This window comes from Calypte anna, chromosome 24 (genome assembly GCF_003957555.1).
Source record: "Calypte anna isolate BGI_N300 chromosome 24, bCalAnn1_v1.p, whole genome shotgun sequence".
NCBI classification, from domain to species: domain Eukaryota; kingdom Metazoa; phylum Chordata; class Aves; order Apodiformes; family Trochilidae; genus Calypte; species Calypte anna.
Genome location: NC_044269.1, coordinates 6,268,693 through 6,292,859, shown reverse-complemented (window position 1 = coordinate 6,292,859; position 24,167 = coordinate 6,268,693). Strand labels below are relative to the sequence as shown.

The 24,167-nt window shown below is 49.9% G+C and overlaps 4 protein-coding genes across 5 annotated transcripts; 1 reads left to right on the top strand and 3 right to left on the bottom strand.

Annotated features, from left to right (window-relative positions):
- Positions 1–433: 433 nt before the first annotated feature.
- Positions 434–2,059, bottom strand: RPS25 (ribosomal protein S25). Its single transcript, XM_030464806.1, has 5 exons — positions 1,951–2,059; positions 1,717–1,812; positions 1,057–1,240; positions 728–826; positions 434–516 (listed from the first exon to the last, which is right to left on the bottom strand). The coding sequence occupies exons 1-4, from the start codon at positions 1,951–1,953 to the stop codon at positions 732–734; spliced, it is 378 nt and encodes a 125-aa protein (XP_030320666.1). The 5' UTR covers positions 1,954–2,059; the 3' UTR covers positions 434–516; positions 728–731.
- Positions 2,059–3,669, top strand: TRAPPC4 (trafficking protein particle complex 4). The gene is made up of 5 exons (XM_030464805.1): positions 2,059–2,263; positions 2,345–2,519; positions 2,590–2,693; positions 2,781–2,907; positions 3,245–3,669. Exons 1-5 carry the CDS (start codon positions 2,089–2,091, stop codon positions 3,321–3,323), a joined length of 660 nt encoding a protein of 219 aa, XP_030320665.1. The 5' UTR covers positions 2,059–2,088; the 3' UTR covers positions 3,324–3,669.
- Positions 3,670–3,791: 122 nt separating this feature from the next.
- SLC37A4 (solute carrier family 37 member 4) lies at positions 3,792–10,559 on the bottom strand. Of its 2 annotated transcripts, XM_030464803.1 has the most exons (9): positions 10,265–10,559; positions 9,940–10,172; positions 8,481–8,724; positions 7,258–7,416; positions 6,888–6,973; positions 6,541–6,654; positions 6,215–6,280; positions 5,427–5,565; positions 3,792–5,141 (listed from the first exon to the last, which is right to left on the bottom strand). In XM_030464803.1, the coding sequence occupies exons 1-9, from the start codon at positions 10,410–10,412 to the stop codon at positions 4,975–4,977; spliced, it is 1,356 nt and encodes a 451-aa protein (XP_030320663.1). In that variant the 5' UTR covers positions 10,413–10,559; the 3' UTR covers positions 3,792–4,974. The 2 variants fall into 2 exon arrangements, with proteins under 2 accessions (XP_030320663.1, XP_030320664.1); XM_030464804.1 differs by lacking the exon at positions 6,215–6,280 and having other exon boundaries at positions 10,265–10,551.
- A 160-nt stretch (positions 10,560–10,719) lies between these two features.
- On the bottom strand, positions 10,720–23,817 carry HYOU1 (hypoxia up-regulated 1). The gene is made up of 24 exons (XM_030464802.1): positions 23,675–23,817; positions 23,442–23,535; positions 22,322–22,400; positions 21,881–22,035; positions 21,710–21,786; positions 20,670–20,851; positions 19,981–20,096; positions 19,082–19,265; positions 18,585–18,719; positions 17,670–17,752; positions 17,438–17,570; positions 16,935–17,122; positions 16,558–16,696; positions 16,398–16,458; positions 15,815–15,897; positions 15,473–15,661; positions 15,113–15,312; positions 14,836–14,923; positions 14,125–14,247; positions 13,638–13,771; positions 13,081–13,165; positions 12,385–12,634; positions 11,703–11,786; positions 10,720–11,513 (listed from the first exon to the last, which is right to left on the bottom strand). Exons 1-24 carry the CDS (start codon positions 23,754–23,756, stop codon positions 11,452–11,454), a joined length of 3,006 nt encoding a protein of 1,001 aa, XP_030320662.1. The 5' UTR covers positions 23,757–23,817; the 3' UTR covers positions 10,720–11,451.
- Between the last annotated feature and the right edge of the window lie 350 nt (positions 23,818–24,167).

Below are 24,167 nucleotides of genomic sequence, written 5' to 3'. Positions count from 1 at the left end.
CACCTGTGCTAATGTGCAGCATGACGTCTGGTTAAAGAAATACATTTTTGAGAAATAAAGTTTGGTTTTGTTAAAGAAAGTTCTGTGTTGGCAGATCAGCACTTTATCACTAGACACTGACCTGGCAGATGCTATTGCCTTGTACACAGAGATCTGTGGGCAGGGCTTGTTTAGGAGTTTAAACAATGAAAATCACCCACTGGTACCTTCCCCACCAAGTGACAGAAATGGGCTTCAATATTTCTCCTACTTATACAGTGGCATGCACTTTATAACATCAGTGGCTGCTGTAGGGGATGGAAAAATTCCTTCCCTTTTTTTGCAATTAAAAAGTGTGCTGATACATTCATAATACTATAAATGCAAAAAGGTCACTTGTAGACAGCTGTGAGCTGTACCAGTATCCGCTCTCAATAATGAAACGTACACATTCTTGAAAAAGCAAGAAAAATCATTTCAGTAATTTTATTGTGTGCACCTATATATGACACACAGTTGACGAGGTCACCAGAGAACCTGCAAAGCAAGAAGTCTCAGATCAGATCATGGAGTCAAAACAAACTGCCTGAAAGGTCAGCTCCAACACTTGTTACACAGGACATGTTCTCTGAATAGACTGAAGAACCAGCCCATCTGCAGCAATGTAGGTGTTGTCCATCTCACAGCCTATACCTGTGCATTAGGCATCAAACTCAAAACCCACCCTCTCACTGAGCCCCCATCTCACCTCCCTATGCGTCCTCCCCAGCAGCAGGCGCATCTCCACCTTTCGTATTCCTGGTATAGATCACTTGGGCTCGGTGCTTGGACACCAGTTTGATCAAACCTAAAAAAAAGTAAATTTGAATGTGTGTGTGTACTGGAGAACACCCATGACTTCATGCTCCCTTTTATAGCACTGGACCAGAGAATGCCCAATAGGAAATGCCACAATACCTGACTCCACTCCCATAAAACAAACACCAATCTGTGTCCTTCAAAACGCAACCTAAAACCTTTCAAATGAAAAAGATGAAAACATCCAACTTACGTAGCTTTCAAGTTTCAGGCGCTCACCTTTACCAAGCAGCTCCTGGAGGGCAGCCCGAGCCAGAGAGCCCCGAATCTTCAGCCTCTCTGAGACAACTGCGGGTGTGATGAGCTTGTAGTTGGGCACTTCTTTGCACAGCTTGTCATAGGTGGCCTTGTCAAACAGGACAAGGTTGTTCAACTTGTCTCTCACTTTCCCCTTAGACCACTTCTACTTGGAAAGAGAGAAAAAACACTAAGCCACCTTCTAAACAAGAAAAAAACATAGAGCTTTAGGATAGCCTGTGAACTGCACCATCCAGTATCATATCCTAGACTGGGCAATTAACAGAATGTACAAATTGGTCTTTATAAATGCACTTGTTACAGATAATATCTGCAGCATTACTACAACAAAAGAAGTATAAAGCCTTTTCCTATCCAGATTCAATGCCGTGATGTACAGCTGACTACCATATGATGAAACAACCCCTTTAACACGATGCCAGCCGACCCCCAGCAAATTACCACGGTGCCAGGAGTATCCAGCCGTTCACGTGGAAGGCTTGGGGACCCCCAACAGCCTCCTTCGAGCCCCCCACCCCTTCTTTGCAGCCAGACTGTCGGGGCTGCCCCCCGACCCGATTTTCACAGAAGGGTCGCTGCTCGGCGCCTACCGCCAGCCAGGCCGCCTCTCTCGGCTCCTACCTTCTTCTTAGCTTTGCCGCCGGACTTGTTGACCGGGTCCTTGTCCTTTTTGGCGGACTTGCCCGCATCCTTCTTCTTCTTGTCGTCTTTGGGCGGCTTCGAGGAGCAAAAAAGGTGGGATGGTCAGCTGCGGGGAGCACGAAAGACAACCCCCCCTTTCTCAGCTGTCCCCCACCCTCGGAGATCCCGTCCAGCCCCCCCCCCCAGGCCCCTTCGTGTCGCCTCGGCGCTCACCATGCTGCAGCGGCCGTTGCTCCCCCAAGATGTCGGACGAGAAAGGAAGCGCCTGGCGCGAGGCGTGCGGAAGCCCCGTGAGATCGGGATCGGGGTGACGCCACTTCCGGGGCGACGCCACTTCCGGCGCGGGGCGCCATGGCGATCTTCAGCGTCTACGTGGTGAACAAGGCGGGCGGCCTGATTTACCAACTCGACCACTACGCGCCTCGCGCCGACACCGAGAAGACTTTTAGCTTCCCGCTCGACCTCGTCCTGCGCCCGCACGACGAGCGCGTCGTCGTCGTCTTTGGGCAGCGCGACGGCATCCGCGGTGAGGGCCGGGGCGGGGGGAGCGGGCCGGGGGGGCTGATAGACAGACTGACAGATAACTGACTACCTGCTGCCCCTGCAGTGGGCCACGTCGTACTGGCCATCAATGGTGCGGAGGTGAACGGGCGCTTCACGGCGGACGGGAAAGACGTACTGGAGTTTTTGGGCAACCCTGCCAACTACCCAGTGTCCATCCGCTTTGGCCGCCATCGTCTCTCCTCCAACGAGAAGCTCATGCTGGCCTCCATGTTCCACTCGTGAGCTGCGGCAGGATCTGGCGGGATGGGTGTGGTGTGGCCAGGGGTCCTGAGGGATGTCTCTCTGCAGGCTCTTCGCCATCGGGTCGCAGCTGTCTCCTGAGGTCGGGAGCTCTGGGATTGAGATGCTGGAGACAGACACCTTCAAGCTACACTGCTTCCAGACGCTGACAGGTAGGCCTGGCCTCTGGTGCTGGCTCAGCATTGCTGGGGCTGTGACAGAGCTCAGCTGTCCTAATACCTCTGTCATTGTGGCTCCAGGGATCAAATTTGTGGTTCTTGCTGACCCCAGGCAGGCAGGGATAGACTCCCTTCTCCGCAAGATCTACGAGATTTACTCTGACTTTGCTCTGAAGAATCCCTTTTACTCCCTGGAGATGCCAATCAGGTAAGGGAAAGCCTGCTGTTAATAACAGCCAGAACCCTTTGTCACCCTGCCCATGCAGTAATAACATCCCTTAAGTAGCAGAGGATTAGGGTTAGGGAAGGCACAGCACACTGCTGCAGGGAGGGGACACTGACCTGCTCCGGCGCTGCTCCCCTGAGGAGGTGGGAGACACTCCTCAGTGGTCCCATCCCTGCTGTCCCAGAGGAACCCCAGGCTGCTGTCTGTGCCACATGGAGTTTCTCCTTGAAGGATCCAGAACCAAAGGCTGTGGAGATCCAGCCTGTGTTAACCTGGTCTGTTGGTAAAGTCACCCCTTCTGCTTTTCTGGCCGTTCCAGATGTGAGTTGTTTGACCAGAACCTGAAGCTGGCTCTGGAGGTTGCAGAGAAGGCTGGACCCTTCGGACCAGGATCATAAGGGAAGCTGCGCTTGCTGCACCAACTCCTTTCTCTGGAGAGCAGGGCCTGCCCCAGAGCTCGCCCCCCCCCCAGCAGAGACCGAGTATTCCTAAAAGGCACTTTGTTATCCCCCCCTAAGATTCCCTCTTATCCCTGCTGTTGTGAAATTTACGTTAAGCAGGCTCATTACTACTGTTTACACTAGGCCCCACAGAGGCTTGTTCTGTGCTGGTGGCTCCACTGCCCTCTGGGGAAGAGAGAGTGACGAGGGTTGGGCTAGTTGTTTCTTTCTCAACTGTACATATGTATTTGTCCTGTATAGCTGTAACAGAGGGTTTCTGTGCAGAATAAACATTCCTTCAGGAGGTGGATGGTTTGTTATCCATTGGCAGGGTGAAAGTGCAGCAGCAGTGTCTCAGGAGAGGGATCAGTGGGGAGCTGGGGGACGGGATTCTGCTCAGGCCACTCTCCACAAGACAACCAGAGCCTTTGTGACACTGTTTCATTTTTATTTCACAGATAGTGGATCAAATAATTAAGTACAAAATATAATTTGCTTTCATTGTTTTAATTAAGGCTGGCTACCTACTCTTGCAACCAAGCTGGTCAGCAAAGTACCTGTGTGCAGGTTCTTCAAGAGCTGAACCTGCCTCTTCCAGGGAAAAAAAAAAAACACTAAGCCACAAAATCCCAGTAAAAAACCGAGTCATATTATTGCACCAAGCACTGGGTCTGACTATGCATGGCTGACACTCAAGAGACAGCCCTGAGGCCGCTGTCAGAGATGCAGCTCTGACCAAAACATCCTAAATGACATCTTGTACTGAAAAAACCCAAGACAGTGCTAGAAATGGCTGTTTCCAGGAAAACCACCGCAGAGCAGCTGAGACAATTCCTGCTGCTGGGTCAGCACTCTGGGATGGAGTGCAGAGCGCTCACTACCACCAAGCTGGCAGTAGCTGCCTCCTGGCCAATCATTAACACCAGAGACATTAATTAACACAAACAGAGATCATGGCAGGCAGGACCGGATCAACAAGAGTTTCTCCAAATGCTCCCCCCAAGACTCCAGGGTTCCCTGGAAACAGGCCTGTTCCTACCCAGGGACCCGACACAGCTCTGTATCAGCCTTGTCCCGAGAAAAACACCACCCTGGGGCCCAATGGCAGATGAGCTGCTTGCAATGAGATCCTGAACTTCACTACCACCAGTCGTCACCACTCACTGCTCTGGGAGCTTTTGCCTAAGCAAACCAGAACAGTGGCTGGAGGGGCTGAACCAATGCAGTGAAGGCTGGCGCCAGTGGCCTTGAGCCAACAGTTAGTGGCCAGGACAAAGAAAGGACAAAACTGAACTTGATAGCCCCTGAAGCCTGTCATTCCAGAGTGGGTTTGGTGGAGAGAAGCTGGGGCTGGGCACCCCACTCGTTTCACCAACAGTGCTATGAGGAGGAGGTACTGTGAAATCATTGCAAATGTAAACAAGCTGAATTATCACATCAGGAGGGAAACAGTGATCAGTAGCAGGAACCTCGTGCCCTTGGGCGCATGACAGTGGAGGAGAAATCAAGACATTTTTTTAATCTAGGTTGCAGCAATTGGTAAACTCACTCCTACGCCAGTTAAACAGAAAATGAGCATCATTCATGCTGTCATGGGAGCATCCTCTCCTCAGTCAGCCTTCCTGGGAATGTGGCCCATCTTGGTGCGGATGTTCCGCAGCAGGAAGAAAGCCACCGTGCTGGCAGTGCAGGTGATCTCGGCTACCCAGAAGGCTGTAGCCCAGCTGTAGTGCTTAGCAATGGTGCTGAAAGGGAGTCCAGCCAGGAAACCCCCAACTGTGAGGAAAAAAAGACAGAAAACTAGCAATGCTCCAGAATCTCCATTTTATCTGCTAACCTTTGTTTTTTGCATGTACAAAAAATGCCTCAGGCTTGGTTTGAAATTAAAGCACAAAGACAAAACCTGCCAGGTACAGCAGAAAAACTTCCAGAGGTTTCCAGCTCTGTTCTCTGCTTCTTAGGTAGCTTCCCACAGTCAGTAACTTGGCAGCTAGGGGCCAGACTGCATGCCACCAACAACACACAAGGGTTTTGTTTTTTAGGGAAAGGGACACCACTCACCGTTGGCCATGAGGGCCACAATGGCATGGGAGGTGCCACACAGGTTGGATGGGGCACTTTCATTGGCAATGACCCCAAACAGGGCGATGGGCCCATAGGAGGAGAACCCAAACACAGCTCCTAAAGTCAGGATCCACAGCTGCCAAAACAAGTTATGATCAGAAACAGGATGAATGCATCTTACCCCCATCAGCCAGCAGCTGCTGACTCATCTTGGCTCCTACACCTAGGGTCAGGGTTTGGCATTCTTGGACTGATGCCAGAATGACGCTCCCTTGGCCTGCCCGCAGGAGGGCTCAAGACTGTGACAGACCCCCCCAGAGAGAGTACGGCTGATCAGAGCACCTTTATCTGACAGTGGCTGCTACCTGTCAGATAAGTAGCAACCTCTCTGTTACTGAACAAACACAAACCCCAAAACTCCCCTTAACAGCTTGAATTGCAGTGTTAGCTCATACTCCAGGAAGACCACCTGGCTAGGAATTTATCAGCTGCTTGTGAAAGGACAGCAGAGGGCAAGTACCTTGACCACCCCAAGATTACAGCACTCTTTCTGAGCTATAAACACCATTTCTAGATGCCCAGAAGGAAGTGCCATCTCATTTTCCAGATAGGAAACAGAAAAAGAGTTAGAATAAATTCATTTTAAGAAAAGGTTTCTTTGACAAAACTTACAGTAATCTTCTCAATGCCCTGGTTCTAAGTTCTGGAGTGCTAACCAACCACCCAGGATAGGAAAAAGGCACAAGCAGAAAGAGGCAGAGGTAGAAAAAACGCAAGGCAGAAACCTCATTTTCTTTTAGGCCTGTGAGATCAGCTAGAGGTTGCAAGGCTACAGTCCAGAAGTGATTTTCCTGAAGAAGAGAAAAAGGAAAGGAGAACAGAAGGTTCATTTGTTTGACAACCGTTAAAGATGCAAGTCAGGTCCACACTACAACTGGTCATACAGGCTACCCTGCAGCAGCCCACACTGGACAGCGTTACCCTGCTTCTCCAGCACAAACACAGACAATGCAAACCTGCATCTGTTGGGGAGGAGGAATACAACAGTCATGCTCCCTGTGAGCAAAGTCCTCTCACAACATACATAGCCAGCTGCTCCTGCAGGGGTTACCTTTGGAGAATCGCCTGTGACTGTCACACGGAAGAGGAACATGGACACACACATCCCGGCCATCATGGAGAGCAACAGTGCATGCCGAGGATTCCCATGGCTTGACAGACCCACCTGAAATGCAGAGAGGGAAACCCAGGCTCAGAACAGGAAAGGATCCTTCTATCTCATAACTCGTAACTAATATATTCTGTTCCACTACTAGTGCTGGTATGAGAGCTGCAGGGAGGGGGAGGAATAATAGATCCTTAATCTCTCACAAATTAATTTGAAACAAATGTACAAGTTGTGAAGCAGCTCAAGCTGACACTGATGGCCCAGGACACCTGAGGGGCCAGAGCACTTACTCTTGCTACTTCTCTGTCAGAAAGGTATCCAGCAGCAATGCTTCCCACCAGACCCCCGATCTCCAGGGCACTCACATAGGAACTACCTAGAAGAGAGGTGAAGAAGAGAACAGGCCATGAGGCTGGATCACAGCAGCCAAGCTGCAGGCAGGAACACCAGTCTGCCATCCCCAGGAGGCACTCAGTGCATGCAGTAACTTCTCCAGTATGTTAGCTCAGTAACTATCTGCATCAAAACGGACAGACTGGAGGTAAGCAGCTCAGTCCCTCAGATGGAGGTGACCCTATCCTTCTGGCACACCCACTCGAGCTCTCTGCCTCACCAAACTGCAGCCACAAAAAAGGTTAAAAAGGCAGCTTTACATCTTACCCACGAGCATGGACTGTCCCCTCTCCTGGATCAGGAAGAGCTGGCCCCAGTCAGTACAGCATGTTTTCACCCCAAAAACAACCAGATAGCCTGTTGAGAGCACCCAGAGGTAGGGCGAAAGCAGCAGCTCTTTCAAAGTGCTGTTGTCACTGGAGGAACCTGTCAGGGAGATGAGGAGGAGCATTACTACTGCTTGCACAGCTACTGACCCACAGACAGACCTGTCATCAGGAATCACACACAAAGACAACTCAAAAGGAGATGTTCATAGCTACTGATAGAGCATGGCTATACCGTTTCGTTCTGGGTTTGCTGGAACTTCAGAATCTTTTCTGTCCATTTATTCCACAGTCACTTAAAAGATTTAAAAAGAATAAAAACCACTATTCCCAGTAATTTCTGTCTTGCAGTTGCCAATAAACCATTCACAAAGGCTGTTAGAAAAACAATCTGCTTCTCCATATCCTGTGCTAACATTTTGAAGCCAGAAGCCCCTACAGATACCCAAAGATGCTGACTTTTGGGTGCTACCTTGATTTTTCTAAGTCTCCCATGTACACCTACAAACCTATCCTTCCCAGAGTACAATCTGGAGAAGAAGGATTGTTTTCTTACACCAAAAGGTCAAGCCTTGCAGGGCAGGTATCGCAGAACAGCACAGGGCAGCACTGTCTTTTACAATCCTACAGCAAACCTGTGTCGCAATTCCCCTCTAACTGTCCTGCTTTCAGAGGAGCCCCATATTCTGTGGTCTGAACAAACATTTACTAACCAGATGTCCTAGGTTAAGACAGAAATCACTGAGCAGAGTCCAGCGGAAGCCAGGAGTCAAGAGGGCCCACAGTGGGGTGAGGGGAGAAATGCCCATCCTCTGCCAACACAGAGGAGGGTCAGGCTTAAAGGACGCATTCCCTGCTGCTAGTTTTTTTTCTCAGCTCACAGTCTCAGCAAACAAAGGCCCAAGACGACCGTATGCTGTCAGTGGGAAAACATTGTGGTTGGGGAGATGAACCAGTCACAAGTGTCTCAGCAACACACACACAGCCACTGCCAGGCTGAGGAGCAGGACTGTTCGGCCATCAGGCTCTTCCTCTGCTCTGATGGTCTGAGCAGCCCCTTGCCACCAGATCACTCTGGGGATGGGTTTATATGATTGACAACTTCAGCACAGCTACCTGACTGGCTCCTGTGGCTGCCCACTTACAGCCAAGCCTCATGCTCACCTTTCTTCCCTTTCTTGACTCCTTGTTCGATGTTGGGCAGCCCAACATCTGACGGCTCATTTTTAATCAGGACAAGGCAAACAAAAGAGACGGCCACGCAGATGAAGCCAGAGAAGGACAGCGTCATGCGCCAGTCGTAGTGCAGAGACACGAGAGCAGCAACAATGGGGCCTAAGCCTCCAGCCATATTCATGCTCGTAGACAGGATTGCCCACCATGTCCCAAACTGAGAAGGCTCAAACCACTGTGCAACAATAAGAAAAACAGCATGAGGTCTGAGAGAGCGAACAACGCTGCACCTGAAAACCCTCACTGGAGGCCTATGCTATGGGTTTTGGGTAATTCAAACCCAGATTCACAAGAGCAGGTACAGGGACCGCCCACTCTGCGCTACTTCAGTCATGCAGAGAGCTCCAAACATGACATGAGTGCCAGCAACAGGCGCAGGACAGGTGCTCACAGCTCTGTCCAGCTCAGGGTTATTTCCATGTACAGTCAGTCAAACTGAGACATGGGCTGGGAGAGGCACATATAGGAGCACATGGTTCTACATATTCACTTGCTAGGAACAGCGTCCTCCTGGAAAGGTCTGCAGGCACAGGACCATAGCCAGGCAGGCAGCGAGTCATGGGGTAACTTTAGGACTCGCTGCTGCGCAGAGTATCAGGAGCGATTAGCTCTGCAACGGGTGCTCGGAGCCAGAGCCTCCAGGGTGGAAGCTGATGGTGGGAAAATGTCAGAGTGCAACATATATTCCTCAGAAAACGCTGTGTGTATTGTGTTGCTATTCTGGACCTTCTTTCCATGCAGACACCCACCCTGGACAGGACTTTTCTCACCACAGAGAAGCCCTGTAGAAGGGCAAGGCAGTTGTGCAGCTCCCCTTGTCCTGTCCCCTGCACACCTTGATCCTTTTCTGTCAATGCAAAGCTGACCTCCTTCCCCGTCCTGAGGCAGAAACCGATCTGTTCCAGACTGTGACAGAACCCAACAGAGGCCACTCAGAGGCTCAGATGTGCCTCTGAATGCCTCCGGTGTTCTATTACAACTGCTGCAGTTTGCAATCCCCAAGTTCCCTGAGCATTCAGATTGAGCTCTGCTTGTTGCACCTTGTCCAGCAGAGGCAACCAGACCTCCACCTGCTTGCCTAAAATACCAGAATCCTACAAATCACATCACTTAGTGTGGAGCAGATCTGCTGCCAGGAGCTGCTGCTTTCCAAACCGAGCCAGAATCGAGGTACACAAGTGCACGAGCCTATGAACTGCCTTTGCTAGAACAAGAGCCCTACACACAAAAACACACTTCGCAGGCAGAGGAAACTGCAGCCAGAGGCTCTGACCTTCCTGGCTTGGAGGAGGCAAAAGTAGGCACAAAGTCCTCTAAATTTGGAGCCAGCTCTGCACAGACCTACTGCTGGGAGAGGGCAGAGAAATATCACCGTCTGTTTTCCACTTACTTTCCGTAGGATCTTCCCGCAGGGTGGCCAGCCCAGCCCCTGGGCCAAGCCGTTGAGGAACCAGAGCCCGGCGAAGGCGGTGACAGTGGAACTCCAGGAGAAGACCACGTTGACCAGGCCCACCATAAGCAGGCCAGAAGAGAAGAGCCAGCGGGCGCTCATCTGGTCAGAGAGGATGCCACTGACGAACTTGCTGATGGCGTAGGCGGCGGACTGGCTGCTGGTGATGAGACCTGCGGCGGGCAAAGCCCGGGAACCGCCTTAGCCACCTGCCTGTCTGTGACGGCCGGCGCCGGGCGGCGGGAGTCCCGGGACCGGCACTCACCTAGCTCGTCCTTCCCCAGCGGCACCTCGGCCATGACAGCGGGCATGACGAACGAGAAGGTTTTGCGGTTGAAGTAGTACAGTGTGTACCCCACGAACATGGCCGCGAAGATCGTGGTCCTGTACCGCCCGTAGCCACCGGCCGCCATCCCGCCGCGCTCCTCGCGGACAGGAGGCGGGCAGAGTCTGCCCCCCCGAGCCCGGCGGGGCGGACGGAACCGAATAGAGGGAGAGAACGGGCGGGGGAGACCAGTCAGCGCCCAGCACCGGCTCCAACCGCAGCCCCAACCCGTCCGGAAGTCTCGCACCGCCCCCGCGTTCCCATTGGCCTTCTCTCAATCGCCCCTCCCCGCTTTCCCACCGGCTGTAGGGGGCCCTCAACCCCAGCCATCCTTACCATCTGCCCGTACCGTCCGAGCATGTACCGTACCGCCCCGGAACAATCGAAGCACATTCGCAGATCGTCAAGAAGAGTAATTTTTAATTTTTTGGTTGAAGAGGCCAAAATGGAAAAGCAACACCAGGTGCCCGTCCACGGGCGCGAGCCCCTCCCATCTCCCAGTCCCCGGCAGGAGCCGCCGGCAGAGATGGTGGTGCGGGACAGCAGAGTTACCATTACATGCTTCATCTCCCTTCTGCCAAACCCCGTCCGCGCCCCGGGGCCAGTCACCGGTCGCTGCTCTGCTAACAAGACGCCCTAACATCTTTTTCTCTCAATCTCCCGAATTCTCCATCCCCCAAACCAGAGCACATCTCCCCTCCACGGACCTCACACAGTATTTTCAGCCCAAGAAAACCACCATCTCCACCATGTGCTCCTGCATGAACCCCATTTATCTCACCAGAGGAGCTGTGGCACAGAGATCATGTTCCGTGTTACTTCCTAAAGCTCCAGTTGTTACCTTATTGCTTTCCCTCCACAGAGAAGTCACTGTGGTGACTGAAACAGACAATTCTTGGTGGCCATACTGCCACCTTGAAACACATAAGGAAAACAAAATCCAATTCACTAAGTTAGTAGTGGCAAAATTCCCAAGAAAGAAAAAATAAAATTTACATCTCTATCCCATGTTGTTGTCAGACTCTTTGTTGTATTCCATTGACATCATGACTAACCAGGTCCATTATAAAAACAAGAAAGTAATCATGAAATAAATAGATGTTGACACTAGCAGGATTTCAGGGGTATTATAACTCATCATTTTTCCTGCTTTCCCCTCCAGCTTCTGTCTTCTTCTCTCTTTTGGACCCTGTGCAATGGAAGTAAACTCAGTTACACATGGTAGCAGTTTCAGCATATGCAGCAGCACTGAAAGTCCCTGACATTCACTAAATACTCCACTGAACCCTGTCTCTGGTGCAGAAGGCAGGGGAGCAGAAAGAAGCACACAGACAGACTGCCCTCCTAGATACCAAGTTCCAGACAAACATTTACCCACCGGAGTCTGATCCAGGCTCATCATCTACTGGTATTTTCTCTGCTGTAGGAGGCTCCTTGGCTGGTCCGATATCCTCAGATTTGTCTGTAATCAAAGCAGAAAGAAAAAGCACAAAAGCTAAGGGAGAATTTACAGGAGAGGAGGTGCAGGGAGGCAAGGACAGAGGAAACAGCAGGGAACTGCTGTCAAACAGCAGGCTAGACTGGAAAGAACCAGGGCATTCAGAACCTGAGGACCTCACAGAGCTGTCCCAAGTGATTAATTTTTTTCTGGAGTCCATCTAAACCCAAAATGTTTCTCATCAACAGCTCATTCTGTTCCTTGATATAGGATATGACCTTGAATACCTGCCCTGGACAACAAGAAAGGAACTGATAGCTTATCTTCCCTTCCAGGCAACCAACCAGCCCCATACTGACCAACCACCCTAGGAAGTTTAAAATACTTTCTGTTCCTTAACAGAAAACAAACAAATGGGGAGAGGGGGGAGGAAGGCCACTGCCATACCTAAATTTTCCCATCTGTCCTTGAAAACTGATCAATTGATCAGTTGAACCTACAGTTAACCATGATGTTCACTTACTTGTTTGCTGTCTGTTCACTCAAGGCATATATGGGAGTGTGTAACATGGGGTACTTACATCCTAGGAGTTGTACACAAGACTCCCCATCCACTCCTTACCTTCCTGTTTCCCCTCCGTGGGAGGGATAGTGTTCTCAGTCTCGGAGCTTGCTGTAGCATTCTTGCCTGACTCAGGTTTTGTGGTGGTGTTCTTTTTTGGTTTGGGCTTTGCAAACTTGGCCTTATTCAACAGATACTGTACTTCCCTGTCCAGGGCTGCTATCTTCAGCTCTATGTCTTTGGAGAGCAGGATTGGTTTCTCAGTTGGAGACAGCTTGTTCTGTTCAGCCACTGTCTCATTTTTCCAGGTCTGTGGGATGAGAGAGGAGAGGTGTTTTTTGGATGCTTCTATATCTACATCTCTAAGTCCCCACTCCTGGGCCTTCTAACTCAGGATAATGCTGCTCCCTGTTGCATTTCCAATAGCCTCTTCCCTATCCAGACATGAGACAAAACAAAGAGGCAGAACCTTCAAACCCCAGCTGCTGTAGTGAGATTATTGGTCTACTCCACCCCTCCTGGAGACAACTGTCCACAGGCAGCACAAGGACCATTATTCCTCAAAGCACCTGGGGGTCAAGCTGGGCATTAGAAAACACCCAAACACAGGAGATATTTGACAGTGGCAGGAAAACCAGACATGCAAGCTCTAGTCCATGACCTTGAGTCAAAGTACAGGGACCCATTACTTTGGACAGGAAACACAACCCAAATTGCCCCCTCACTCTCCCCAGGAAAAACTTGGTTCTTAATTACCATCGTTTCGTTGATTGCTTTTTCCAGTGTACTCAGTTCCACTTCTGTGAATATCTGGTCAGACTCTGGAATCATTCGGGCTCCCCTGAAAGATAAGAATAACATTTATTTCTGTTAAACCAAACAGGCTGTAACTTGGCAACTCCATATTTAGAACTCCAGTTATCAAAACAACTAGCCACTGAACACACCAATTAGTACATTTGACATATTTATCTCTTGCATCTGCAGGAAAGAGTCTGAAATAAGTCTCTGTTTCAGAGACAGCAAATGCAGCTATCACAAGATGAGAAAAACAGGGAAGACAGAAAACACTGAGGCCATAGGAGCAAGACGGAAAACTCTGCTTGCAAACAGTGTGTACCTCCAAGCCCTCCAGTTCAAACAGATTCCATGTGCTCCTGGGAACGGGTTCAGTAGGACTAAGTACCAGTAAGCAGGGCTGGGTTGCCTTCTCTCAAGAAGCACCAGAGCCTTTCAGACCATGTTCAATCTGGTCACATTCTGTTTACTTTGTATACACTATCATTGCAAAACCCTCCTTCCCAACATCTTACTTGAGGAAGATGGTTGAGTGGTTGAGCAGACTTTCCAGGGCAGACAGGCGTTCTGGCCACTTTCTCCTCTCCTCCACACGGAAGAAGAGGTTCCTACAAAGCTTTTTCAGCTCCGAAAGCTTGTCCTTCAGCTCCTGTAAATGGGGGAGAGGGGAAAAGAGACAAGTAGTTGGCCCATTGTCTAACGTTGTAAACCTCAGAAGTTAAAAACATAGTTTCTGTTGTTCTCTCTATCTCATATACTGTTTCAGTAAAGTAAAATGCCATGTGACTAAGCTTTAAGTGCAATCAATTGGTTAGTACTTAAGTGGTACAAGATGCACCCATGGCGGCAAAAGCTTCATCTTTTGCTCTGTGCATAAAGCACCAAGGAAGCAAAACACTTTCAAGAAAAGAACTATAAAGGATGAAGGTGGAACAATAACCTGCCAGCCTGCATGGTCATTTCCATTTTAGTGACAGCACCCTGGACTACCCACAGCAGTACCTTAGTTGCGGCCGTGTAGCCCTCCTCCTCCATCCAACTGGAAGCCTCATTAAGCTTCCTGGAAATTTCTTCTCTCTGCTCCTCTGTAGAGACAAACTGATACTCCTCTTGGTAAAGCTTGTCCTGGAAAAAACAGACCAACCACTCCTGTCAAATATCAGTGACCATGGAAGCATTAAACAACCAGGTCAAACACCTGCAGTGGGGGTGCTGCTTGCCCTGGCCACAAGATTCTCCTCTGACCCTCCCAGAGCTGAGGTGCTGCTCCTAGTGTTACGTTACCAAATAACACACCAGGTATACAGACACACACCAGGTATGTGATGGTAAAGCTGCAACAGCCATCATTTCACACATCCTTGACATTAGCTGCCTTTACTGTATGGTAGTTATCAAGAAGCTGTAGCTTTACAGTCCCGAAACGCAGAGTTCAGTGCTTGTAAGGGACACAGTGCTTGTAAGGAAACCCTAAGTTCAACATTCTAGACATGCTGAAGGAATGCATTCATTTTGTATTGAAGAAACCTCCCCAGTCCACAGGGGCTCTGGGAAGCCTAATGGTGGTAGAAAAAGAAACTGAAGATGAAAGCTGGGCTGTTCAAATCTGCCTCTCCCAGCTCAAACAGCGCCCCTGCATTCCAATCAGCCAAGGTGCATAGGACACTTCCATCTGCTCTACAGGATCCTCGTTTCTTTCTATCCCTCTCTTACCTGGGTCTCAAAGATGAAGGACTCCAAGCTGTTGGCTGATTTTTCTCTTTCCTGTTTCTCTAGATCTCTGACTGTCAAGTCTTGGAGTCTAACAAGAAAAGAACAGAAATCAAAGGTAGCAAGTGGCTTTAGATGAGCACCACAGCATCTACCTCAGCTTCAGAAGACAACGGCTCTATGTGAGCTACCACTGCTCCAAAGCCATTCACTTCCCTTATCAGGAGCTTTAATCTAACAGAGAGAGCTTTAACCTAAGAGAGAGCAATTTCAAACTTACTTTTTCATCGAACTCTTCAGTTCATCCTCCAGCAGGTCAGGCACATCATTTACATCCATCTCCATGATGATCTCATGGACAAGCTTCTGCTTCTTGGGTGTTTTGATTTTCTTTTCTTCCTCTGTTTTGGTAACTGTGCTGTCACTGAAAGTTTTGGACGGTTCTTCCTCTTTTGCACCTTCTCTGTTTTCTTTGGAATCCTGTAACAGGGAAAAGGCATACTCAGGCAAGGTAGCAGATGTGCAGTTTTTGGAACTTTTGACCAGAAAAGACACCAACCAGGAAAAAAGTATTCCACCAAGAAAATTCCATTTCTCAGACACCGAAACCACAGTCCCATTTCTTCAATCTGATGCTCACCTGAAACTCTGATTTCTCTCCTTCTTCCTTCTTCTGTGACTCTGCTTTTGGAGGAACAGTTTCTGACTGACCTGGAGATGGCTTTCTCTCCTCTCCCTTCTGTTCACTGCGATGTTCTGGGCTGCCTTTCTGGTCTTGTTTCTCCTCCTGTTCCTCTTTACCTGCTTCTGCCAGGGCCTCTTCCTCTTCCTGGTCATGACAGCCAAGTAAAGGGGAAACCAAAACAGTGTTTTTAATTATAAATTCCATGCAAATGTTTAACATTCTCTAACACACTGCCAGACACCCTTAATTAATCACTGTCTCCTTAGCAAGGTCCGTAACAATCACCCCGGGGCTCACCTGGACCAAGTCTGTCATGTTGTCTCCAGTCTCAGGTGCAGGGCCACCACCCCCAAACAGGCTTGAGATGGTGTTTCCAAGTTCTATTGATGGGAGACAAGAAAATCCAGAATACTGTGTATCCAGGGGAGGAAGGAAGTAATCTTCAGCTCCCACTGTTCCCCTCACCACTGTCACGATCAGAAGAGTGTTCTTTCTTGCATGTAGTGGTTGGCTACATGCACTCCAGAAACTCTTACTTCCCCTAACCTCACTTTACATTTTTGTGTGCACAGAAAAATGGGGCCTTCACCTCTGCTAGAATATGACCTGAAATTTGTCATTTCAACTAAAAAGCCTCAAGCTTCAACCTATGGCTGTATTAGCTGTCCCTGCACCTCTAAACACAGATTTCCAACTCCTCTCTGGAGGGAAATCTGATCTAAAACCTGAGCAACGCAAAGGGCATCACACCCAGACCTTGAGAAGCAAGGCTGCTCTGGGCTGTGGCTGCAGGACTTCTCTCCAGGACAGACCTCCCGACACAAGTAGCTGTGGCGGCTGCTTCAGCCACTAGACGTAAAAGGCAATTCAAAATATTTACTTGTCAGTGTGGACTCCTCCTCCAGCTTGTCTTCCACCAAGATCTCAAACACAGACTCCACCTTGGAGAGGGAGGCATAGTATTAGTTTTTAGGAGGGAGCAGAACACACAGGCAGACAAACCTCACAGCAGGCAAACCTCACAGCAGCCTGGTGCTTACCCGGTCAAGACTCAGCACTCCACTCTCATCCATGTTGAAGTGAGCTTTGATGCCTTTGGATTCGTAATCCGAGTGCTTCTTGAAGCTGTCCCCAACACCCTTTAATCTCACAGTAGTGAGATTGAGAGAACCAAAAATCCTGATGACAAAGGGACAAAAGCAGAGAGAAACCTCAGGATGACAGTGCTGCAGAACAGCCAACCACTTCTCACAGCCATGTCTGTGGTGATGACAACTGCAGCAAGTTGTTTCTACCAAGATCTGGAAATAAATGCTGATGGCCAGTTGGACTCATGGCTCTGCCTGGCAATACAATTTTCTGTCTGGGCACGTTGTTCTGCTATGGGGCTCTCTGCCCAAGTACCTGCCTCACTCACCGCAGGTCATCCTGGTTCAGGAAGGTCAGATCTCCGTAGTTGACATAGAACTCAAAGTCATCTGTGTAGCGGTTGAAAGTGATAACTTTGCGCTGTGGATAGGGCGCCATGCGCTGGAACAAGATCCTCTTATTGTGCTTCAAACTCCTGGATTTATGGTCCTCCTCAACTTCACGAGTGAACTCCACCTGCATCACAAACAGAAAACGTAAGTCAGCAACTGCAAACCTCCTCTCTTTTCTTGTCAAGGGCTTCTGCAGTGTTTGGTTGTTCCATCTTGTGACAAACTTGGGGGAAAGGCATCATTTCCCAATAGATGTTTCTATGTGCTTTCTGGATACAGCACTTCAAACACTGGGGCTGACTTCCCTCTGCTTTCTATGCTAGATTGGCAGAATAATCTCTGCAACTTCCTTACTTCAAGGAACACAACAGGGGACCCAGAGGTTTCTCCCAGCACAGCCCCGCTTACCCACACCTTGCACAAGAGAACCAAGTGTTACCTGGATGGGGAACACAGCAGCATCCCGAACAATGAAAGGCTTCACCTTAAAGGCTTTGCTTAGAGCCGCTGCCTGGTACACTGCACCCATGGCAGCAGCCTCATCCGCATTGATGTTCTTGCCCAGTTCTTCTCTACAAAGTGAAGAGCAACAGACATCAGCTTTGCCACTGCTGCCTCAAATAGTGAATTGTCAACAAGAGACAGATTAGAAAGGGACCTCACATACTCACTTGCCCACAGCTTTCAGCAAAACCTCCTGCACCTTGGGGACCCGTGTGGCACCACCAACTAGAATCACCTGGTCAATTCCATCCTAGGGATTGGAAACAGGCACCTTGTCTTGAGGAAGCAACTTCAAAAAGCTAAGTTCAGGGCGCCCCAGCACGCTTTCCCTAGTCACCATGCACCCCAGCCCTGTGGTGTTCTGTGACATTAGAGGCCTGAGACAGGCTGACACAAATCATGGCAGCATGGGGAATCTGGGGTCGAGTCTGTCCAACATGGACAACACAATCTCTGCTTCAAGTAACCTGAAATGTGGGACCCAGAATCAGGTACACTACAGCTCAGTGCCAGAGGAGCCAGTGATGGTCACAGAGAGCTGGATCAGAACATACAGAAACCCAGACTCCAAGAGAGGACTCAGTGTCTGGCACTGAATATTAGAGCCAAAAAATGCCCAAGAGTGCCCTGGAAAGTGAGCATTCAGGAAGGCAGAAAGTCTCTCCAAATTACTGCACTGCCTTTGGTCAGACTGCAGTGTGCAACAGGGCTGCTAAAGGGAGCAGACTGAACATCAGCAACCATTTTGCTTCCAGACACTTTGAGCTAAAACTTCCAGTGAGACCAGAACCAGTATCAGAGATAAAAGACACAAAAAAATCAGTATTTCAAACCTCCAGCTCAAGAGTAAAGTTTTTCAACAGAAAGAAATCCTTCTTCCGTGCCTTTTGCTTCTGGTGGGTAGCACAGGGAGCTCCTGCTTGACACTGCATCAAGTACCCAAACTGCTGCAGCAGCCCTGCTCCTCTACAACAAGGGACATTCTGCATCTTCAATTACACCATCACCCATGTCTCAGTCACGATGTGACAGCAGCTCCACACAGACACTTCAGCTGTTTTAATACGTGTTCGGAAACCTACCATGTTTATCTCTGCACTGCTCAGAGCCTGCTGCACGGGTCCTGGGACTCGCTGGAACAAGTCAGAGCACAAATCCTCAAATTCTTGCCTTGAGACCTTGGCCTTGAAGTCTATGTCATCCAGTAGTCCCTCAATCTGCCCAGAAAACAAAAGCTGGAATGAAACTACTGGTGGAGCATTCTCCAAGCCAAATCCTTGCCTGGCTTGCACAGTGTACAAGAAGTTCCAGGTCCCTTAATACTCCTGGGACCTGACTGTACTCATGGGAACCTTTCCATAACTAAGGTGACTGAGGATGAACAGGAATGCATCAGTGACAGCTGATTTATCAGGCTTCATACCACTATCTCTTCTCCAATCCACCAGTGACACCAAGAAGGCACAAGCTGAAGGCAACAGTGACACCACTACCCCAAAACAGCAGGAGTGTTCAGCCCTCATCCTACCCTACCCTCAGCTGTAAAAAAAAGCAGGAACCCCGAGACAGAAGGTCAGACCTGTGCCACATGGTCAGCGTTAGCGCTCAGGATGGTCTTCAGTCGGTTGGCCTCCTTCAGTAGCTTGGCCATGGCCCGGGGATTCTTCTGGACATTTTTGGAAGGGTGCTGATTGTTAAAGAGTTTTGCCAAATAGTCCCGGAGACGAAGTTCCATTTCTAAACCTCCAAGGGTACGGTCAAACCTGAGCAAAAGAACAAAACTGAGATGTAACAACTCAGACCAAGGTGAAATACAAACACACTTTCTGTATTATTTCACAAACATGCAGAGCAGTAAGCGCCCAAATGTAGCTGCAATACTATCAGCTGCGGTTCATGGTGGAAGAATAACGGTTGTTCTAAGGATAATACATTATAATGAGACAAAAGAACAGAAGATTCACCACCACAGCAGCCTCTGAGCCAGAAACCTTATTACATTTATGGTAAAGCCCTTATTGCCAAGCATGTTACAGACAGCTGAAGCCAAAGGATAACTGCCTCAGGTCCCAGGTATTATCTTAGAAACAGCAATATAAAATGTTTTGGACTTCAAAAAATTACTGGGCTGGAGGTTCACAGCACAGCATTTTCATTGCTCTCCAGAAAGACAGTCTGCTTTTTCATATTGAAACAATCTATTTCTGTAAGATTGAAGGAAATGAAATTACGCCAAAAGAGCTTAAGGCTGCAAGAAAAGCAAACTTGAGGCAAGCTAAGTATCCTGGCTGCCTCCTGAAAGCCCACAGTTACCTTCTGCACTAGGCAGCAATGCCAGAATCACCATCAACTAATCATTACCAATTATTACAAACTTCCCACTCTGCCATTGACATTGCACAAGTAGAAGAGACTGTGAAACAAATGGTTTCTTTCCTGAGACCTGTGGGTTTTGTGTGATTTGTGTTGAATTCTTACCCAATTCCCAGGATCTGCAACTGTGGCTGGGTTCCTGAGTCCTTAGTTTTCACTGTCTGATATGTAACAATAGTGCACACGGTGCTTCCTGCTCCCATGTCATAAAACATGATATTCTGAAAAGAGAAGCTGGCATAGTGAAGCAGAAACACCCAGATATGCCCCATGAACAAGGACAGAACCTACAGCTGTCTGAACTTGACACAGACCCAGACTCTCCACTCCCTGGCCTGGCTTTACACCACAGTCACGGGACTGGTACTTTGGTCAAGGAACAAGGAGATGTTCAGGGTCATGCCTGACACAAGCAGACCAGAACTTTTCATCCATTTCACAGATCAGAAAACAAAGCTTTGCTCTTTAAAAGCTCCTTCAACTTCAGGAAAATCAAGTATTTAAGAGTCAGTCTTCCAATACTTTAAAAATCATTAATGTTGTTCCCCCCCTGGGCTAGTGAGCAAGGAACAAACACAGGTTTACAAAGTGGGAAATTCAAGCACCTTCCCTCACTCCAGAAGCTTTCAGGCTTCACCACACAGAGTCACAGGGCTTCACCACTTCCTCTCGTTGACGAGCATGTGAAAGCAGAGGAGACTTCCTCACAGTTAAGTCCCTTTGAAGTCCTCTGCAGCACCTTCTCCCCAAGGCAGGCACTTGCAGAGACCTGCTGCTCTCACGGCTGCACCTACCTGGGCAGTGGCATTGATGTCTTTCCTCCTGAAGACACCATAGTTAAGTGCCACGGCCGTATTGTCATTGATCAACTGCAGCACCTTCAGGTCAGCCATGTGGGCAGCATGCAGGACTGCCCTCCTCTCTGCCTGGTTGAAGTAGGCAGGGACAGTGATCACTGCGTCCTTGATGGGCTGCTCTGAAAGAGGGGCAAGGGATGTGGTTTTCCATCAGGCTCCTTATTCCGGGGTGACAGTAGCAAAGCCAGAGAAGCCAAGGTAAGGATTCCAACAGAATGTGATCCTCAGGCAGCATCAACAGCCAGGATCATTACGGACAAATCTGTGTCCTGCTGACACCATGCAGACTTTGCAGATTTTCCCAACCTCTCTTTCACATGTTAGGATGCTTTCAAATGCTCTGTGATGCCACAGATTTTCCCCAGTATTCCCCATCGCAGAGCATTGTTTTGTCACTGGATTCCATTCACTTTCCAGAGCAAAAAGCCTTTGGACTGGTATTGGTATTGCTAACCAAGCACACAACCACCTAGTAACAATGCAAGCCAAACACGGCAATGAAATCCACACCCTTTTCATCACTGTTATTCCAACAGCAGCTCAGTAGGGAGAACACACAAATCTGCAAGCAAGCTTCACAGCAGAGGCAAGTTTTGCTCTTTAGTGGCAGCTCAGCTCTTGCAGCAAGGCTCCATCCAGACAAGAACCACTTCTGCCTTCCCCTGCAGTCACCTGCCAAGATGCCTCTGCTCTATTTGCATGCACGAGGGAGGAAACTTACACCTCCCCCTCCAGAGGCTGCTCCTGCATTTGCAAGGCTGCCCAGGATCTGGGGTGCCTGCCCCCAAGAACAAGATTAAGACCCCAAACTTGCATCATATTAGCAACAAATTACAACCTGACAGTTGCTAAGTCTTGCTTACAGCCTGCATCTGGAGAGACCCACATCCACTGTGTAAAAATCTGTGGGTTTTTAGACACCTTAGCTCTCACATCACACACAAAAATACTGTAAGAAACAGCCAAATCATTCCAACCTGCAAATTCCTCAGCCAGACCACGCGAATAGTTCAGGACCATCCCCAGCATCTCCTCTGGAGAATACTGTACTGTTCTATGAGAGATAGGCAAGAAAATCACAAGAGAGTCAGTAGTGGAAGCCTGGCAGCCAAGATCTGGGGCACAAGAGCCCAAAAGCAGCCACTCACTCAGACAGCTTGAAAATAACAGTCTGCCTCTTCTCATCCTTCACCAGTTCATGCTCTGGGAACCGGGACCGGTACAGTGCCACGTGGGGGTTGTCAATCCGCTTACCCAGCAGGTCCTGGAAGTACCTGAATGCCACCTTGGGGGACCTTATGGACTGTGGAAAGAAAAAGCACATCACCCAGCTGCACCTCCTGGGCTTTGACCTCCTGTCAAACTAACCTCTGCTTAGCTATGGGATGAAATGCATTTGTTCCAGGGGTTAGGAGCACAGGATGCAAAGACGGATCAAAGATGCATGCAAAGAGCTAGCAACATCCCAAGGAGACAAGAAAAGAAGTGCAGAACAAGAGATAGAATTTGGCAGCTCAGGTGAAGAACCCAGCAGCAGGAACAGAAGTTCTCCATATAGGAACTGCAGATAGAGAAACAAGAACTCTTACCATTCCTAGGGCACTGTCACCAAAGAGACGTTCATTCTCCTTCAAAGAAACAGCCACTGGCGTTTTCCTTCGTGACTCCCTGTGTGGGAAGAGACCAAAAAAATGGTCAGAGCAGGTGAGCATTGAACACGGAGTGCCTGGTGAGAACAGGCCTTGCTTCCACTTCAGAGACACCATGGAAAGGCCCCCAAGATAACAGCTGCAGGAAGGTGAGCTCTGCTCACCTGAGGGGCTGCAACAGCCATACCTCCCTATAGGGCTTTCCTACCTCCTGATGTTCATCATGTATTTCAATATGAAATATCCCAAAATTATGCACAAAGTTCAGCATACACCACCCACCTCCAGAAGCCTCGGTACATGTTATTTATTCTATAACGCAAGGCTACAAAAATTAAGTTGCTTTGTTTTTGCTCTCCTCCACCAGCAAGCAAGGCAAGACAGATTTCTTCTTCTATCAATGACTGCCAAGCTGCAGGGAGTGGGGCAAACCATCAGGTTATTCTCTCTCAAGTCCAGACTCCCAGAAAACAAGGACATTCCTGACCATTCACCTCTCTTTCCATCTGGTGTCTCAGTGTCGAGCTGCAATGAGAGCTGCCAAGTGAAAGCACAGCTTTATCTGCTTCACAGACAAGGAGCTGTTCTGAGCAGCTGCAGAAAAACAAACCTATCTCCAGGTTCCCCGAGTAAAAACCGAGAATCAGGCTCTTACCTCGTCAGGAAAGGGACACTGCATCCTTTCAGGTTGAGCCACAATACACCTGTAACCTCACAGCTTTCAGCTGCTAGTTTTAAAGACCCCAAAGCTTAACCAAGGTGAGATCAGACACCTCAGGGTTGTAGATTTTTAATCAGCTAAGGTTAAAACGTAAACATCTGCCCTGAACGAAACTGCACAGCTGCTCGGCAGTGGCAGGGGACAAAGCAGAGACCCCCACACCAGAGGAGGGGACGTTCCCCCAGAGGATCATCAGTAATTAATGGGACCCTCGTTATCCAGAGCGCTGCCTCCTTACGGCATCTCTGGGGTTGTTTACAGCCCCGACAACTCGGGCAGAAGCTCCCACGGTATCCCGGGGACACCGGCCGCTGTCCCTCCACAGGAACACGCACTCACTTGTTGAGGACGATCTCCATAGGCACGCCAGGCTTGACGATGGCGATCTTCATCGACTCGCTGCCCACGTCCACCGACATCACCGCCACGGGCTCTGTGAAGAAAGCAAATACTGCCGGTACCGAGCTGCGCGAGGCCTGGCCCGGGGCGGGGGTGAAGAGGTAAAGCCGGCGGGGCGGCTTGCAGGGGGCGGCCGGCAGACCCAGGCGGGAGGTGTCGGTCCCCGCGCGTACCGGAGGCGGGCAGGCGGCAGGCAAGCAGCAGGCAGGCCATGGCCCAACAGGGCCCCATGGTCCGGCAGGGCCTCGGCACCATCCTGGGCCCGTCCCGGCGCTCTGGCGGCGGCGGCCCCGGCGTCTCGCGCAACCCCTGCCCGGACGCGGCGCGAGCTCATTGGCGCGGGCGGCAGAGCCGGGCCCCGCGCGCCAATCCTCGCCGACCGCGCGCCCTGATTGGGCCACGTCAGGGAGAGCCGGAAGCGGGAACGACGGGACCTTTCTCTCCCATTGGCCAGGGCGGGGCCCCACCCTGTCGGTGTCACACGCACGCGCAACCGCAGAGCAACAAGAGCCACGTGCGGCCGCCTTACGGTACTCGCGACCCCTGGCGGCCGAGCGCCGCCTCGCACCACCCCGCCCTTCCCTGGACATGCCTCCCATTAGGCCGTGCCCCGTTTTCAGGCCACGCCTACCCCGCGTGCCACCACCCGCATCCGTGCGCGCGGCC

What these genes read in the sequence shown, in the direction of transcription:
- RPS25 (XM_030464806.1), bottom strand. An exon ending in GCGGCAAAGCTAAGAAGAAG is followed by an intron (nt 1,241 to 1,716) that starts GTAGGAGCCGAG and finishes CTTTCCAAGTAG; the next exon opens with AAGTGGTCTAAGGGGAAAGT. An exon ending in CCAGGAGCTGCTTGGTAAAG is followed by an intron (nt 827 to 1,056) that starts GTGAGCGCCTGA and finishes ACTTTTTTTTAG; the next exon opens with GTTTGATCAAACTGGTGTCC.
- TRAPPC4 (XM_030464805.1), top strand. Translation starts at nt 2,089, where the DNA reads ATGGCGATCTTCAGCGTCTACGTGGTGAACAAGGCGGGCGGCCTGATT. An exon ending in CTGGCCTCCATGTTCCACTC is followed by an intron (nt 2,520 to 2,589) that starts GTGAGCTGCGGC and finishes GTCTCTCTGCAG; the next exon opens with GCTCTTCGCCATCGGGTCGC. An exon ending in CTGCTTCCAGACGCTGACAG is followed by an intron (nt 2,694 to 2,780) that starts GTAGGCCTGGCC and finishes TTGTGGCTCCAG; the next exon opens with GGATCAAATTTGTGGTTCTT.
- SLC37A4 (XM_030464803.1), bottom strand. Translation starts at nt 10,412, where the DNA reads ATGGCGGCCGGTGGCTACGGGCGGTACAGGACCACGATCTTCGCGGCC. An exon ending in AGTCAAGAAAGGGAAGAAAG is followed by an intron (nt 7,417 to 8,480) that starts GTGAGCATGAGG and finishes TCTCCCTGACAG; the next exon opens with GTTCCTCCAGTGACAACAGC. An exon ending in CAGGCCTAAAAGAAAATGAG is followed by an intron (nt 5,566 to 6,214) that starts GTTTCTGCCTTG and finishes TTGTTTTGGCAG; the next exon opens with CTGTGGATCCTGACTTTAGG.
- HYOU1 (XM_030464802.1), bottom strand. Translation starts at nt 23,756, where the DNA reads ATGGTGCCGAGGCCCTGCCGGACCATGGGGCCCTGTTGGGCCATGGCC. An exon ending in GTGACAGTGCCCTAGGAATG is followed by an intron (nt 22,036 to 22,321) that starts GTAAGAGTTCTT and finishes TTCTTTCCACAG; the next exon opens with TCCATAAGGTCCCCCAAGGT. An exon ending in GAGAGAAATCAGAGTTTCAG is followed by an intron (nt 15,313 to 15,472) that starts GTGAGCATCAGA and finishes TCCCTGTTACAG; the next exon opens with GATTCCAAAGAAAACAGAGA.